The 19030-nt window shown below is 40.5% G+C and overlaps 1 protein-coding gene across 1 annotated transcript in view; it reads right to left on the bottom strand.

Annotated features, from left to right (window-relative positions):
* armc3 (armadillo repeat containing 3) overlaps positions 1-19030 on the bottom strand; it is an 82953-nt gene that overhangs the window by 56307 nt on the left and 7616 nt on the right. Inside the window, exons 3-4 of the mRNA XM_073054650.1 lie at positions 2661-2781; positions 1943-2068 (exon numbers count right to left, since the gene is read on the bottom strand). Of these exons, the coding sequence (XP_072910751.1) occupies positions 1943-2068; positions 2661-2781 (247 nt within the window). The remainder of the gene's footprint in view (positions 1-1942; positions 2069-2660; positions 2782-19030) is intronic.

Here is a 19030-nt window from a genome sequence, read left to right as displayed (position 1 = left end):
CACACTGATCTGCCCGAGCAGCGTTTTCAAAAATAACCCACCCTGGAAAGCGTTTCTGAAAAGCTCCATTTTCAGGGGACGAAAACGCCATTTTAGTGTGGATGGAGGGTAAAAACGAAGAGAAAAAGCTTTGGTTACGGATTTATCTGGTGTAGTGTGGAGGTAGCCTTAGGTCAGAATAGAAACATTTTGCCTACAGCTACAGAAACATTAGCAAGAGAATGCTTGCAAAATGCAATCCTTTCTTAACAGTGTACAAAACTCAGCTTCACACATCTCTCCTAACACCATTGTTTCTAAAGGATGAGATTGTATCAATTTTTATGGGGACCTGCCATCCTCTGGGAGATCTGCTTTGTACTGTAATGGTCAAGCATTAGCAGTGGCTGTAAAAGTGACATTTATATTCAATGTTTTTGTTTCTGAGTACAACAGTGAAATAACTAACTTCCTAGTCAACTGCATAAAAGCAGCGGAGCTATTTGCTAATAGTGCCAATTATATTACACTTCAATGTAATATGAGTATCTGGGTTTCAACTTTCACATGTTTTTCATAGATACAGAGTGTAAACAACTGAACACAAGGCTCTCTGCAACATAAAGGCAAAACACAGGACTATTTGTACAGAACATTCAAAAACATTGTTCTTTGGAGGTCTTGGGGGAAATGGAACCTTTGCATTTATATTATAGGCAGAGTGCATTCTGTAAGTAATCTCCTAACACCCTGCATAGTGCTTGCAGGACATTTTGTCATTGGATTTCTGATAATTATTCTGCTCTTTTTCCGAATCTTACTTAGTAGACAACTATTCCTATTCCAATCTAAACCATTAAGTCCCTATTACGTTGTGCAAATCCTTTCCTAATTGCAGTTAAGATATCAAGAAGTGCACTGAGTATGGATTGCCACTGCACATGCCTTAATTTCCATTAATCCCTAGTATGGAAAAGCCGACAATAAATAGTGGATACGGCCCAGTCCAGCACCAGTAAAAACTCCCCACCACTGAGCGCATCTATAACGAGCATTGTCACAGGAAAGCAGCTTCCATCATCAAGGATCCAGGTCATGCTATCTTCTCACTGCTGCCATCAGGATGGTGGTATGGGAGCCTCAGGACCCACACCACCAAGTTCAGGAGCAGTTATTGCCCTTCAATAAGGCTGATAAGCCAGGGGGAATAACTTCAATTAATTTTACTTGCCCCATCTCTGGTGTTCCCACTGAACTCTATGCTCTCGATATTTATTGCTTATTTATGTATTATTAATATTATTGTTTATTTTCCCCTTTCTTTTTGTATTTTCAGTTTGGTTTTTTTTGCAAGTTGGTTGTTGTCTGCCCTGTTGGGTGTGGTCTTTCATTGATTGTATAATGTTTCTCATACTTACTGAGACTGCTCACTAGAAAAGGAATCTCAGGAATGTATATGGTGACATATATGTACTTCAATAATAAATTTACTTTGAACTTGGAAATCCAAAATTCTTTATCATATACTTCCCCAACCCCAAATTGCAATTCTAATTATCTACCCATTTAATCTATTACTGTGCTCCCTGTAGATTTCCAGTACAATAAGTTGCATTATCAAATTTCATTGCATAATTCAAAGTATTGATACTTCTTTATCAATAATCATTTTTCGTGAAACTGCCTTCTCTTTTTGTCAACTCATGTTTTGGCTGCATTCATTTCTCTGACTTCAAACAAATCGCCAATATCTCCTCCTAGTGCGTCCAAGCATATCAATTTTCTTTTGATATCAAATTCTGCTCAATTTGAAGTGGATAAACTTCTGTTCATCAAATAAGGCCTGCTGTTGATCACAAAGTTTGGAGTTATAAAAGTGACATTATACTTCTCTTTTACCCTTTTCAGTCTTAGGCTTTGACTCTTATTTTGCAAAAGATTACCACTCATTATATATACTTACTGTGAGTGGACATCACTCCAAATGCCATAGTAGCATACTTGTGGATTTGTTTATCTTCATGAGCTATTAATTTAGCCAATTTTGGAATTGCTCCAAGTCCAAGCAGGTTTAATTTGTTTTCATCTCCTATGACAAAAAATACACCAACTTCAGCCATAAATATTCTCAGTAAGGCCTCAACTATAAAAGTTATGAACAACTCAATTTTACCAATTTAAAATGACCTCAAACTCTGGGTGAGGCCCACAACTTCCATATGATGTCTGCAGTTCTCATTCCCATAAACTGACCTACCCGGCAAATGAATGAGTAATTTTGCTCACAGCAAATCCCCGAATGCCCACAATATATGGACAACATAATCATAAATTCTATGCCCGACTCACGAAAATCTATGGAACCTCTGAAAGATGATGAAGTGACATGCCAGTATAGCTGTCTGTTAAACCAGGTAAAGATTTTCTATGTCACGGATATTCTGAAACATTCAAAAACTATACAAAATTAAATAAAGTCAAAAGTTTGCTATTTATAAAATTAACAATAAACACACTTCAAAAATTTTAAATGAAACATTCTCAATTAAGATACCCAAACTAGAGAAAGTACTTGAGTTTCATTCCATTAAAAACATTGCAAAAATAACATACCAAGATAAACCAGGTATTCAAAATGGTAAGAAAACAAATGAGAGAAATATCAATTAAAATAAACTCACCTTTATCTGCAAATTTGTATATAGCTTCACAGGCTTTAAGCAAGATTTCATCCTCTGGTGAATCCAGCATAAGTACCACTGTCTGTAGATTTTTGCTCTCAATAATAAGTGAATTAAAGTGCTGAAGAGAGAAAGTACATTTTTTGTATATTTTAATATTCAGCATTTAAAGCAAATATATATCTTGCTGGAACATTATCATCAATCAATATCATAATAATAATAAAACTGACATTCAAAGCATATGTTTGAAGAAAATGCTGATTTAGCTGCTACATATGTTGAAATTATGGAAAGGTAACATTTAGAGACTGTATCCTGCGAATTTAACAAATAAATGAGTCTAAAGTAGTATTCTTGAGCAAATATTTAATCTAAAATCCATTGTTGCTCTGAGATAACACTGACTCCTTTAGAATTTTTATAACAATTTTCAAGACCTTTGAAGTTTTTAACTGAATCTTGGTCTTTCATTTTATATCAAACCAAAGCAGAGAATGAAATATTTTGTTCTGTTTTCTGCACAGACATTGAAATATAGCTGCATTTGTACATTTAAAGTAAATTACTTTGCCAACAGGAAATATAAAATTAAATATTTGCAATTTAAAAATTTACTCAATTTAAACATATTTATGTTTTGACAATGTAAACAGCATTAAGGCCCATATTTGAAGAGAAAGCTAACTTAAAAATCTGCAGCTTGCAACTAGGCATTTTGGAGTCTGTTCTTGGATTGAAGATATATTTAAAACAAGCATCCTTAGCTGGAAATCCTCAGAAAATGCAAACACTCAGTCATGATGATAAAACCTTTCCCACTCACTTTGAAAGGTATATCCTCTAGTATCTGACATTTCCACCCTTGGGAAAAGACACTGTTAATGCTTCTATAACAATCCAAACTGGTTCAACCTCTCCTAATAATCCCTAATCCAGGCAACATCCTGGTGCACCTCTTCTGAGCCCACTCTAAAACTTGTGTGCCCTCTCTGTGATATAATGACAAGAAATGGACACAATACACCAAATAAAAGCTAAAGACAGATTTATGTAGCTGCAATGTAACACTCCAACTTCTATACACAGCACTGCAACAGAATGTTCTGTAGTCTTTCTTTATTACCTGATCTACTTGCATTGCTACTTTGGAGGAACAATGGACTTGCACCCCATGATCCCTCTATACTTCACTCTCCTAAATGTCCTGTCATGTGCTGTATACTTTTCTCTTACATTTGACCTAACAAAGTGCAACACCTCACACTTTCCCAGGTTAAACTCCATCTGCCATTTCTCTGCCCACATTTTCAATGGTCTACGTCCTCTGGCAACCTTCCTCACTATCCAGAATTCTGCCAATTTTAATGTTGTCTGCAAACTTACTAATCAGCACACTTAAAGTCCCAAATCAGAAGCTAGGAAATTGTAGCACAGTGAGTCTGACATCAGTTGTGGGAAAGTTATTGGGAGGTATTCTAATTATTTAGATATACATGGGCTGATTAAGAAGAGTCAGCAGGACTTTGTGTGTGGTAGGTCATGTCTAACCAATTTTGAACTATGTCAAGCCACACAGTCATGTGCACATCGAGACTAGAGCAGTGGGCTAAGCACACACCCGAGCTGTGCCAGTGTTGATCATCTGCGAGGAGGATATGTTATCACCAGTTCGCACAGATTGTGGTCTTCTGGTTAGGAAGTTGAGACTACAATTGCAGAGAGAGGTACAGAGGCCCAGGTTCTGCAACTTTTCAATCAGGATTGTGGGAATGATGGTATTAAATGTTGAGCTATAGTCAATGAACAGTATCCTGACATAGGTGTTCATGTTGCCCAGGTGGTCTAAAGCTGTGTGGAGAGCCATTGAGATTGCATCTGCCGTTGACCTATTATGGTGATAGGCAAAATGCAATGGGTCCAGGTCTTTGCTGAGACAGGAGTTCAGTCTAGTCGTGGTGAACCTCTCAAAGCATTTCATCACTGTCGATGTGAGTGCTACCAGGCAATAGTCATTAAGGCGGCTCACATTACTCTTTTTAGGCACTGGTGTAATTGTTACCTTTTTGAAGCAAGTGGGAACTTCCGCCCATAGCAGTGAGAGGTTGAAAATGTCCTTGAATACTCCTGCTAGTTGGTTGGCACAGGTTTTCAGAGCCTTACCAGGTACTCCATTGGGACTTTCCGCCTTGCAAGGATTCACTCACTTTAAAGACAGCCTAACTTTGGCCTCTAAGACAGAGATCCCAGGGTTATCAGGTGCAGTGGGGATCTTCACAGCAGTAGTTGTGTTCTCCCTTTCAAAATGTGCATAGAAGGCATTGAGTTTATCTGGTAGTGAAGCATCGCTGCCATTCATGCTATTGGGTTTCGCTTTGTCTTGCAAACTCTGCCAGAGTTGCTGTGCATCTGATGTTGCCTCCAACTTCATTCGAAATTGTCTCTTCGCCCTAGAAATAGCTCTCTGCAAATCATACCTAGTTTTCTGATACAGGCCTGGGTCACCAGACTTGAATGCCACAGACCTAGCCTTCAGCAGACGACATACCTCCTGGTTCATCCACGGCTTTTGGTTTGGGAATGTACCATAAGTCTTTGTGGGCACGCACCCATCCACACAGGTTTTAAAGAAGTCAGTAACAACTGCAGCACACTCATCCAGGTTTGAAGATGAATCCCTGAATACAGTCCAGTCCACCAACTCAAAGCAGTCCTGTAGGCGCTACTGTGTTTCCCTTGTCCATACCTTCTTGGTCCTCACTACTGGTGCTGCAGTCTTCAGTCTCTGCTTATACTCAGGGAGCATAAGTACATATAAGGTAGAAGTACCAGCCAGGTGAATCTATCTGATTTGGCATCCTAGCTGAGATCATCAATTTTATTCACCAGAGACTGCATACTTGCCAGCAAGATAGTCGGTATAGGGAATTTAAAACCCCGTTTCCTTAAACACACTTGCTTCCTCTCTGCACCCGTGCTTCCTCCGAGGTATCCTACATGGGCACTTCCAACCACAATCAGTGTTGTTTCTGTCAGTTTTAAGCAGCGATAGTTTGTTTAAATGCATTAAGACATCTTTGGTGACTGTACTGACCTTGGAAGCAGTTGTGCTTTTTTGCTGTAACAGGTTGAAACGGGAATATTTAATTGTATCAATTGAGAGTACTGCTGCTACTCAAATCACGCCTAGGTGCCCCTGAAACCTCCATCTATCTGGGAATACAGGTACATTATTTGATGCAGGTAAATAGGGTCATGAAGAAAGCTTTTGGCATATTAGCCTTCATAAATTAATGTATTGAGTGCAGAAGATGGGATGTTATGTTGAAGTTGTACAAGACATTAGTTAGGCCTAATTTGGAATATTGTGTGCAGTTTTGATCACCTACCTACAGGAAAGATGTAAACAAGGTTCAAAGATTGCATTACAAATTTACAAGGATGTTGCCTGGATTGGAGGGTATTATGAGAATAGGTTGAGTGTACTTGGCCTTTTCTCCTTGGAGCAACGAGGGATGAGAGGATGAGTCCTGATGAAGGGTCTCGGCCCGAAAAGTTGACTGCTCATTTCAACGGATGCTGCCCGACCGGCTGAGTTCATCCAGTTTGTTTGTATGTGTTGAGGATGAGAGGTGACCTCATAGAGGTGTATAAGATGATGAGGGGCATTTATTGTGTGGATAGCCAGAGGCTTTTCCCCAGGGCTGAAATGGTTGATACAAGGGAGCATAGTTTTAAGGAGCTTGGAAGTAGGTACAAGGGGGATGTTAGGGGTAGGTTTTTCAGTCAGAGAGTGGTGGGTGTGTGGAATGCACTGCCCGTGATGGTGGTGGAGGCAGATACAACAGGGTCTTTTAAGAAACTCTAAAATAGGTACATGGAGCTCATAAAGATAGAGGGCTAGGTGCTAGGGAAATTCTAGACAATCTCTAGAGTAGGTTACTTGGTCTGCACAACATTGTGGGCCAAAGGGCCTGTAACGTGCTGTTACGTTCTATGTTCTATGTTCTAAGATTGAGGGGAGATTTGATAGAGCTATACAAAATAACAAGGAGTATAGATAGGGTAAATGAAAGCAGGCTTTTTCCACTGAGGTTGGTGGAACTATAACTAGAGGTCATGGATTAAGGGTGAAAGGTGAGAAGTTTAAAGGGAACAAGGGGAAACTTCTTTACTCAGAGGGTTGTAAAAGTGTGGAATGAGCTGCCAGCATAAACAGTGAATGGAAGCTTAATTTCAACATTTAAGAGAAGGTTGGATAGGTACATGGATAGTAGGGATTGGGTCCCGGTGCAGGTTGATGGGAGTAGGCAGATTAAATGGTTTGGCATGGACAAGATAGGCCAAAGGGCCTGTTTCTGTGCTATTCTTCTCTATAACTTACATTTTTGCAAAACTCATTTATATATTTCAAGAACTACAGGGGTCCCAATACTGCAGAACACCACTGGTCACAGTCCTCCTGTCAAGAGTAACACCCATCTCCGACTACCTTTTATCTTCTATTGCCAAGCCAATTATGAATCCGATTTACTAAATCTCTATGAATTCCATCTGTCTTAATCTTCTAAATCAAACCCCCATGAGGGACCTTATCAAAAGCTACCCTCATCAATCACCTTCTAAGAAGAATTAAGTTGTAAGACACAATCTCCCCCATACAAAGGCATGTTGACGGGCCCAAACAGTATATGCTTTTTTTCTAACATGTGTAGCACTATCCATGTTGAGACTCTTCGGCAAGACCTCAGCCCAAACCGTCAACTGTACTTTATTTTCCACAGATGCTGCCTGTCTTGCTGAGTTTCTCCAGCATTTTGTGTGTGTTGCATGCAATGAGGAGAGGCTGATGTTAGGGCAAAATTGCAGTCAACAGGATGAGTTGCAATGTAAAAGGCAGACAACATCGTAAATGGTGAATACAGGACTGAAGGTGTTATATTTGAATGCCCACAGTATATGGAATAAAGTAGATGAACTTGCACCATAGTTACAGATTGGCAGATATGATGTAGCATCACTGAATCATGGCTGAAAGAAGTTTATAGCTGGGAGCTTAATGGGCAAGGATACACATTGTGTCAAAAGGACAGGCAGGAAGGCAAAGGGGGCGGTGTTGCTCTATTGGTAAAAAATGAAATCAAATCATTAGAAAGAGGTGATATATGTGTTGAATCATTCTGGATTGAGCTAAGGAACTGCAAGTGTAAAAAGAGGCTGACGGGAGTTGGATACAGACCCACAAGCAGTAGAAAGGATGTGGCCTACAACCGGGGATAGATACAGCATGCCAAAAAGGCAATGTTATAATAGTCATGGGGAATTTCAACATGCAGGTAGATTGGGAAAATTAGTTTGGTGCTGGATTCCAGGAGGTGGAATTTCTAGAGTGGGTATGAGACATCTATGAGATTTCTAGAGTGCCTATGAGGGAGGGAGGCAAAAGAGGAGGCGGTGTGGCACTGTTGATCAGAGATAGCGTCATGGCTACAGAAAAGGAAGTCATGGAGGGAATGTCTACGGAGTCTCTGTGGGTGGAAGTTAGGAACAGGAAGGGGTCAATAACTCTACTGGGTGTTTTTTTTTTAAATAGACCACCCAATAGTAACAGGGACATTAAGGAGCAGATAGGGAGACAGATTCAGGAAAGGTGTAATAATAACAGGGTTGTCTTGGTGGGAAATTTTAATTTCCCAAATATCGATTGGCATCTCCCTAGAGCAAGGGGTTTAGATGGGGTAGAGTTTGTTAGGTGTATTCAGGAAGGGTTCTTGACACAATATGTAGATAAGCCTACAAGAGGAGAGACTGTAATTAATCTAGTATCGGGAAATTAACCTGGTCAGGTGTCAGATCTCTCTGTGGGAGAGCATTTTGGAGATAGTGATCACAGTTCTATCTCCTTTACCATAGCATTGGAGAGAGATAGGAACAGACAAGTTAGGAAAGCGTTTAATTGGAATAAGGGGAAATATGAGACTATCAGGCAGGAATGTGGAAGCTTAAATTGGGAACAGATGTTCTCAGGGAAATGTATGGAAGAATTGGGCAAATGTTCAGGTGATATTTGCGTGAAGTTATGCATAGGTACGTTCCAATGAGACGGAAAGGATGGTAGGTTTCAGGAATCGTGGTGTACAAAGACTGTTGTAAATCTAGTCAAGAAGAAAAGAAAAACTTACGAAAGGTTAAAAAAAAACTAGGTAATGATAGAGATCTAGAAGATTATAAGGCTAGCAGGAAGGAGCTTAAGAATGAAATTAGGAGAGCCAGAAGGGGTCATGAGAAGGCCTTGGCGGACAGGATTAAGGAAAACCCCAAGGCATTCTACAAGTATGTGAAGGATAAGATGTGAGAGAATAGGACCAATCAAGTGTGACAGTAAAAAGTGTGTATGGACCTGGAGGAGATAGCAGAGGTACTTAATGAGTTCTTTGCTTCAGTATTTACTATGGAAATGATCTTGGCAATTGTAGGGATGACTTACAGAGGAAAGAAAAGCTTAAGCATGTATATATTAAGAAAGGGGATGTGCTGGAGCTTTTGGAAAGCATCAAGTTCAATAAGTCATCAGGAGCAGACGAGATGTACCCTAGGCTAGAGTGGGAGGCGAAGGAGGAGATTGCTGAGCCTCTGGCAATGATCTTCGCATCCTCAATGGGGACGGGAGAGGTTCTGGAGGATTAGAGGGTTGCAGATGATGTTGCCTTATTCAAGAAAGGGAATAGAGATAGCCCAGGAAATTATAGACCAGGAGTCTTACTTCAGTGGTTGGTAAGTTGATGGAGAAGATCCTGTGAGGCAGGATTTATGAAAACTTGGAGAAGCATAATATGATTAGGAATAGTCAGCATGACTTTGTCAAAGGCAGGTTGTGCCTTACAAGCCTGAATGAATTCTTTGAGGATGTGACTAAACACATTGATGAAGGTAGAGCAGTGGATCTAGTGTATTTGGATTTCAGCAAGATATCTGACAAGGTACCCCATGCAAGACTTATTGAGAAAGAAAGGAGGCATGGGATCCAAGGGAACATTGATTTGTGGATCCAGAACTGGCTTGCCAACAGAAGGCAAAGAGTGGTTGTAGATGGGTCATATTCTGCATGGAGGTCAGTGACCAGTGGTGTACCTCAGGGATCTGCTCTGGGGACCCTACTCTTCATGATTTTTATAAATGACCTGGATGAGGAAGTGGAGCGATGGGTTAGTAAATTGCCTGATGACACAAAGGTTGGGAGTGTTGTGGATAGTGTGGAGGGCTGTCAGAGGTTACAGTGGGACATTGATAGGATGCAAAACTGGGCTGAGAAGTGGCAGATGGAGTTCAACCCAGATAAGTGTGAGGTGGTTCATTTTGGTAGGTCAAATATGATGGCAGAATATAGTATTAATGGTAAGATACTTGGCAGTGTAGAAGATCAGAGGGATCGTGGGATCAGAATCCATAAGGCACTCAAAGATGCTGCGCAGATTGACTCTGTGATTAAGAAGGCATACGGTGCATTGGCTTTCAATCCTAAACTCAATCCCAGGAGCCGAGAGGTAATGTTGCAGCTGTATAGGACTCTGGTCAGACCCAACTTGGAGTACTGTGCTCAGTCCTGGTTGTCTCACTACAGGAAGGATGTGGAAACCATAGAAAGGATGCAGATGAGATTTACAAGAATGTTGCCTGGATTGGGGGAGCATGCCTTATGAGAATAGGATGAGTGAACTCTGCCTTTTCTCCTTGCAGCGATGGAGGACGAGGGGTGACCTGACCTGATAGAGGTGTACAAGATGATGAGAGGTATTGATCGTGTGGATAGTCAGAGGCTTTTTCCAGGGCTGAAATGGCTAGCACAAGAGGACACAGTTTTAAAGTGCTTGGAAGTAGGTACAGAGGAGATGGCAGGGGTAAGTTGTTGTTTTTTTAACACAGAAACGTGGTGAGTGCATCGAATGGGCTGCCGGCGACAGTGGTGGAGGTGGATATGATAGGGTCTTTTAAGAGACTCCTGGATAGGTACATGGAGCTTAGAAAAATAGAGGGCTATGGGTAAATCTGCGTAATTTCTAAGGTAAAGACATGTTTGGCACAGCTTTGTGGGCCGAAGAAGCTGTATTGGGCTGTAGGGTTTCTATATTTCTTTTTGGAGCAGCTCATGGTTGAGCCCACTAGGAGACCAGCTATTCTGGATTGGGTGTTGTAGAATGAACCAGAATTTGTTGGAGACCTTGAGGTAAAAGAACCCTTAGGGGCAAGTGATCATACTACAATTAAATTCAATCTGCAATTTGAGAAGGACAACTCAAAGTCAGATCTATTATTTTTGCAGTGGAGTAAAGGGAATTACAGAGACATGAGGAAGGAGCTGGCTAGAATTGATTGGAAAAGAGCACAGGCAGGGATGATGGCAGAGCAGCAATGGCTGGAATTTATGGAAGCAATTTGGAAGACACAAGATATACAAGTCCCAAAGAGGAAGAAGTATTCTAAAGGAAAGATGACACAACCTTAGTTAACAAGATTTTATGTTAACAAAGCCAACATAAAAAACAAAAACAGGGGATATAATGGAGCAAAAATTAATCAGATGTTAGTGGATTGGGAAGCTTTTAAAAGGCAACAAGGTCTTTAAGAAGGTAAAGATGGAATACAAAACTAAGCTAGCCAATCATATTAAAGGGGATACCAAAAGTTTCTTCAGATATGATACATAAAGTGTATAAGAGAGGTAATAATGGGGAACAAGGAAATGGTGGACAAACTGAATAAGTATTTTGCATCAGTCTTCACTTGGAAGACACTTGCAGTATGCTGGAGTGTTCCAGGTGTCGGGGGCATGAAGTGTGTGAAGTTACCATAACTAGAGAGAAGGTTCTTGGGAAATTGAAAGGTCTGACAGTAGATAAGTCACCTGGGCCAGATGGTGTAGACTTCAGGGTTCTGAAAGAGGTGGCTGAAAAGATTATGGAGGCATTAGTAATAAGCTTTCAGGAATCATGAAATTCTGGAATGGTTCCGAAAGACTGGAATATTGTAAATGTCACTCCGAGAAGAAAGAGAGGCAGAAGAATTGAAACTCTATGCCAGATAGTCTGACCTCAGTGGTTGGGAAGATGTTGGAGTCAATTATTAAGGGCGAAATCTCAGGGTACTTGGAGGCACATGATAAAATAGGCCAAAGTCAGCATGGTTTCCGCAAGAGAAAATCTTGCCAAACAAATCTGATGGAATTCTTTGAAGACATAACAAGCAGGATAGACAAAGGAGAATTAGTTGATGTTGTGTACCTAGATTTTCAAAAGACCTTTAATGAGGTGCCACACATGAGTCTGCTTAATCAGCTACGAGTCCATGGTATTACACAAAAGATTCTTGCGTGGATAAAGCAGTGGTTGATTGGCAGGAGGCAAAGAGTGGGAATAAAGTGAGCTTTTTCTGGTTGGCTGCCAGTGACTAGTGGTGTTCCACAATGGTCTGTGTTGAGACCGATACATTTTACATTGTATGTAAATGATTTGAATGATGGAACTGTTGACTTTGTTGCTTTGGGTAGAGGGACAGGTAGTTTTAAGGAAGTAGAGAGGCTACAAAAGGATTTTGGCCAATTAGGAGAATGAGCAAAGAAATGGCAAATGGAAAACAGTGTCGTGAAATGTACGGTCATGAACTTTGGTAGAAGAAATGAAAGAGTTGACTATTTTCTAAATGGAGAGAAAATATAAAAGACTGAGGTTGAAAGGGACTTGAAAGTCCTTGTGTACAATTCCCTAAAGGGTAATTTGCAGGTTGAGTCACTGATGAGGAAGGAAAATGCAATGTTAGCTTTCCTTTCAAGAGGATTAGAATAAAAAAACATTAATGTAATATTGAGACTTTATAAAGCACTGGTAAGGCCTCACTTGGAGTTTTAAGAGCAGTTTTGGGCCCCTCATTTTAGAAAGGATATGTTGAAACTGGAGAAGGTTCAAAGGAGGCTCATGAAAATTATTCTAGGATTGAATGACTTGTCATTAAAAATAACCTTTGAGGGCTTTGGGCCTATATCCACTAAATTCAGAAGAATAAGGGGTGACTCTTTGAAAACTATCGAATGGTGAAAGGCCTTGATAGACTGGATGTAGAGAGGATGTTCCCTATGGTGAGAGAATCTGTCTAGAGGACACAGCCTCAGAATAAAGGGCCATCCTTTTAGAACAGAAATGAGGAGGAATTTCTTTAGTAGAGATTGGTGAATCTGTGGAATTCTTTGCCACAGGCAGCTGTGGAGGCCAAGTTTTGATAGATTCTTAATTGGTTTGGGCATGAAGGATACAGGGAGAAAGCCTGAGATTGTGGCTGTGAGGAAAATTTTATTAGCGATGATGAAATGGTGGAGTAGGTACGATGGGCCAAATGGCCTAATTCTGCCCCTATATCCTATGGCCTTAAACAGGCAGAGACAGAGGACATTCATTGCTGCCCTAAACACCAGTGGCATAACAGGCAGTTAGTAAGTAAGTCTCCTTCCTTGGTGAATACCAAACTGGAGTATTGGTTTAGTACCTCACCCATTTCCTCTGCCCCAAGGCATAAACTTCCACCTTTACCACTGAATGGTCCTACAAGCTACCTCATGATTCTTTTGTTTGTATCATATGCAAAAAAAAAATGCCTTGGAATTTTCCTCCATCCTATTCGCCAAGGACTTTCCACAATCAGCCAACATAACAATTTCTCTATCTCTTACTGGCTATTCAGAGGCCTGTAGTATAACACCATCATAGTGAACATAGAACAATGCAGTATAGGAATATGCCCTTTGGCCCACTAGTAATTAAATGCCTAAATGAACTAATCCCTTCTACATACACAGTGTCCCTATCCCTCCATTCTCTCCACATTCATGTTTCCATGAAAGAGCCTCTTAAAGGTCTCTATCATATTTGAATCTACTATCACACTTTGACAGCAGTCCATTAAAAATAAACTGGCCCTGCAAAACTCTTTTGAGTCTATCACTCTCATCTTAAATTCATACCCTCTGGCACTGGACCTTCGCCATCAATGCCTCTCATAAACTTATAAACTTCCATTCGGTCTCCTCAATCTCGGCTGCTCCAGAAAAAAACAACACAAGCCAAAATCCAAACTCTCCTCATAGCACATGGCCTCTAATCCAGAGAGCATCCTGGTAAATCTCTTCAGTGCCTTCCCCAAAAACTTCCACATCCTTCTATAATGGGATGACCAGAACTAAATACAATACTCCAAATGCAGCCTAACTTCCATATAGCTACAAAATAGCTTCCTGATTCTTCAACTCAATGTCTCAACTAATAAAGGCAAGCTTAACTTACCTCTTATTTAATGCCCTATCAACCTGCATAGCCACTTTCAAGAAGCTACATTGATCTAGGAAGCTGCAATCAATGATTGAGCTTTTCTTAATTCTGACCTCTACTCATCTGGACAACACAAACACCTATGTCAGGATGCTGTTCATCAACTATAGCTCAGCATTCATATAGCTCACCACTCCCACAATCCTGATTGCGAACTTGCAGAACTTGGGCCTCTGTACCTATCTCCGCAATTCGATCCTCGACTTCCTAACCAGAAGACCACAACCTGTGTGGATTGATGATAACATATCCTCCTTGTTGACAATCAACACTGGCACACCTCAGAGGTGTGTGCCCACTGCTCTGTGCGCTATATACCCATGACCATGTGGCTAGGCATAGCTCAAATACCATCTATAAATTTGGTCATGATAGAATTGTTGGTAGAATCTCAGGTGGTGACAAGAGGGCATACAGGAGTGAGATATGCCAACTAGTGGAGTGCTGCCACAGTAACAACCTAACACTTAATGTCATTAAGGCGAAAGTGCTGATTGTGGACTTCAGAAAGGGTAAGACAAATGAACACATACCAATCCTCATAGAGGGATCAGAAGTGGAGAGAGTGAGCAGCTTCAAGTTCCTGGGTGTTACGATCTCTGAGGATCTAACCTGGCCCCAACATTTTGATGTAGTTATAAAGAAGGCAAGACAGCGGCTATTCTTTATTAGGAGTTTGAAGAGATTTGGCATGTCAACAAATACACTCCAAAACTACTATAGTTGTACTGTGGAGAGCATTCTGACAGGCTGCATCACTGTCTGGCATGGAGGGGCTATTGCACAGGACCAAAAGGAGCTGTAGAGAGTTGTAAATCTAGTCAGCTCCATCTTGGGTACTAACCTATGAAGTACCCAGGACATCTTCAGAGACCAGTGTCTCAGAAAGGCAGCGTCCATTATTAAGGACCTCCAACACCCAGGGCATGCCCTTTTCTCACTGTTACCATCAGGTAGGAGGTACAGAAGCCTGAAAGCACACACTCACTGATTCAGGAACAGCTTCTTCCCCTCTGCCATCTGATTCCTAAATAGACATTAAATCATAGAAACATAGAAAACAGACTGCACAATACAGGTCCTTCGGCCCACAAAGCTGTGCCGAACATGTCCCTACCTTAAAACTACCTAGGCTTTACCCATAGCCCTCTATTTTTCTAAGCTCCATGTACCCATCCAGGAGTTTCTTAAAAGACCCTATCATTTCTGCCTCCACCACTGCTGCCGGCAGCCCATTCCACGCACACACCACTCTCTGCGTAAAAAGCTTACCCGACATATTCTCCGTACCTACTTCCAAGCACCTTAAAACTAGTACCTCTCCTGCTAGCCATTTCAGCCCTGGGGAAAAGCCTCGACTATCCACACGATCAATGCCCCTCATTGTCTTGTACACTTCTATCAAGGCACCTCTCATCCTCCGTCACTCCAAGGAGAAAAGGCCGAGTTCACTCAACCTATTCTCATAAGGCATGCTCTCCAAACCAGGCAACATCCTTGTAAATCTCCTCTGTACCCTTTCTATGATTTCCACATCCTTCCAATAGTGAGGTGACCAGAACTGAGTACAGTACTCCAAGTGGGGTCTAACCAGGGTCCTATATAGTTGCAACATTACCTCTCGGCTCTTAAATTCAATCCCACGATTGATGAAGGCCAATACACTGCCTTCAATACCCATCCTTCCACTTCCTCATCCAGGTCATTTATAAAAATCACGAAGAGTAAGGGTCCCAGAACAGATCCTCGAGGCACACCACTGGTCACCAGCCTCCATGCAGAATATGGCCTGTCTACAACCACTCTTTGCCTTCTGTGGGGCAAGCCAGTTCTGGATCCACAAATCAATGTCCTCTTGGATCTCATGCCTCCTTACTTTCTCAATAAGCCTTGCATGGGGTACCTTATCAAATGCCTTGCCAAAATCCATATACACTACATCTACGGCTCTACCTTCATCAATGTGCTTAGTCACATCCTCAAAAAATTCAATCAGGCTCATAAGGCACAACCTGCCTTTGACAAAGCCATGCTGACTATTCCTAATCATATTATGCCTCTCCAAATGTTTATAAAGCATGCCTCTCAGGATCTTCTCCATCAACTTAACAACCACTGAAATAAGACTCATTGGCCTATAATTTCCTGGGCTATCCCTACCCCCTTTCTTGAATAAGGGAGCAACATCCACAACCCTCCAATCCTCCAGAACCTCTCCCGTCTTCATTGATGATGAAAAGATCATTGCCAGAGGCTCAGCAATCTTCTCCCATGCTTCCCACAGTAGCCTGGGGTACTTCCTGTCTGGTCCCGGTGACTTATCCAACTTGATGCTTTCCAAAAGCTCCAGCACATCTTTGGACAGTACCTCACTTTTTAAAAAATATACAGTATTTCTATTTTGCACATTTTTAAAAAATCTATTCAATATATGTATACTGTAATTGATTTACTTGTTTATTATTATTTTTACTTTATTTTTTCTCTGCTAGATTATGTATTGCATTGAACTGCTGCTGCTGAGTTAACAAATTTCACCTCACATGCTGGTGATAATAAACCTGATTTTGCCTCATTGTCTTTCCCTAAAACCAGGTATGTGAGATCTCTGTGTATTATCTGTAAAATTATTCTACTGCCTTTCATTTCTCTATCCTAAAGTCATCATTTCTCTGATTGCAAATTCTTATGCTTTCCTATGATCTCTGCTCCATTTTTCTAACCAACAATTATTATCTCAATATTCAACCATCTTATTCTTTGGAATTCCAACATTAAATGTTTTATTCCTCTTTATACATCTCCTCACAGTTATCATTGTTCTCAGGAGGAAGAGGAGGATGCTCACAATGACCACTTACTAATAATCTTCATTGATCCAGAAAATGCGGTGTTGGGTAGTTGCTTAAATAAACAAACAGTATGTGGCATTAATGGTTTCATATAGGTATTGTATGGAGAATTCCAGGATTCTAATCCAAAATCAATGAAGCAACAATGTGGAAGATGTACAACTTAAAAGTTTGTAAGCGATGATTTGCCCTAACTGAGTTTTTATTTCTCTTGGTGGTGGGTGCCACAGTGGGATGATTCTGTTAACAAAATTTTGCAAAATTGATACATTCCACTCTGAAAAATATACATTGCATTTGTGCAGATGCAGAGAATATGGATATTGATTCTAATAGCAGCGCCCCTACCCAGACTTCTGGCTCTTCTATTGGTGGTAATCAAGATCTTCGACTGCAGGTGCAGCCAAGGTCATGGAAGCAAGTAATGAATTACTCTCCTGATGCTGATTGTGGAAGAGTTCAGAAAGGATCACTTCCTAAACCCAGGGCACCAAAACTATACCCTGCCCTTGCTTGTTGATGTGCCTAGCCCAGTAAGACTTTTGTTAAACGTTGATCCCTCATTTGCCTTGGGTGAATATGGTGGAGAAAGCAGAGATGTTGGTACAAATGGAATTAGTGGAATTTTACTTATTTGATACCATAATGTTATCTGCTATTTGAGTGTGTGTGATTGTGGATCACATTCAGTTTGATTCATATGCTGTCATTAGGAGTTGTAAATGGAACCAAATCCTGAAATCATAAGCAAAAATGCTATTCTTTGAAGTAATATCTGAGGACACAGATAAAGCCAGCTGAATAGGATATTTTGCCAAGGAAATCATACAATAATTTCTTGAGATTGTGTTGATTGGTCCCATCATGTATGGAATCACTCTTTAAGTGCCTGCACTAACTGTTCTCTAGCAATGTATTTATGTCGGGAGGTGCTATGGTAGCATAACGGTTAGGTCAATGCTATTACAGCTTGGGGCATTAGAGTTTAGAGTTCAATCCCAGTGTCCTCTATAAGGACTTTGTACATCCTCTCTGTGGAATTCGTGGGTTTCCTCCAGGTGCTCCAGTTTCCTCCTACAATCCAAAGATGTATCATCTAGTAGGTTAATTGGTCATTGTAAATTGTCCTGTGATTTGGCTAGAGTGAAATCAGGGGTTGCTGGTGGCATGGCTTGAAGGGCTGGAAGGGCCTATTCCTCACTGTATCTTTAAATAAAAATTAAATAAATTAAAGTAATCATAAGTTCTGGGACCAAAAATCCCAATTAAGATCTTAGCCTTTTCAATAGAATGGGTTAGAGAATTCAGACACCATTCTGTAAAGTGATTTGACATACTTTATGATAAAAGCATTAAAAACACCCAAGTTAGAGGAAGTACTGTTACTTAGTATTAAGCTGATGGATTCTTTCGTGAATTGATCGAGAATATAAACCTCATTAATAATTTGTAAGGATACTAATAGTGTAAATCTAAGAGACTCTTCTTGGCTATTAGGAAACTAGTTTAGAATAAAATAGGCGTATTGCATGAATTATTTGAAACAATTACCAAGGAATAGAATTAAGGCAATTTTAAGACATTTAATAATATTCCACTTGAGGCTTTTTAAAAAAATAAACAATGCATGTAAAATTGGCTTGGCAATAGAAACAAAACTGAGAACAATTGAGAGAAATAGGATTTTCAGCTGGAAGATGAATCATGGATTCCTTAGCTATTGAGTCCCCTGCTGCTATGATGCTGATGCTGTCTGGTATGGACAGTCTCCTGCTGCTATGATGCTGCACTTTTGCCCAATTCTCTAAATAATAACTGCAAACATATGCTTTCTGGTTTCCCCAGAAAGATTACCTTGTACTAGGTGGTAAATTAAAAGAAAAATTCAAACATAATGCAAATTTGTGTTTATCATATCTCAATCTCAAGTAACAAACAGCCAATTTAGTGTTCACTGAGGAGAAAGGCATTGTGGCTGCAGATTTCAGGGAAGGCAGGGGGACAGGATATTCTAGAGCATCTTAACACTGAAAAGGATGATGTTTTAGTGGAGATGATGGTGGCTAAATCCCCAAGGCCTGGGCTGCTATGGTAGACAATTGCTTAAGTCTTAATGGAGATGTTTAAAACTGACCACAGATGGAGG

The sequence above is a fragment of the Hemitrygon akajei genome, chromosome 8 (assembly GCF_048418815.1).
Source record: "Hemitrygon akajei chromosome 8, sHemAka1.3, whole genome shotgun sequence".
Lineage (NCBI taxonomy): Eukaryota > Metazoa > Chordata > Chondrichthyes > Myliobatiformes > Dasyatidae > Hemitrygon > Hemitrygon akajei.
Note: the sequence above shows the minus strand (reverse complement) of the source record. Positions and strands in the feature narration are given on the sequence as shown.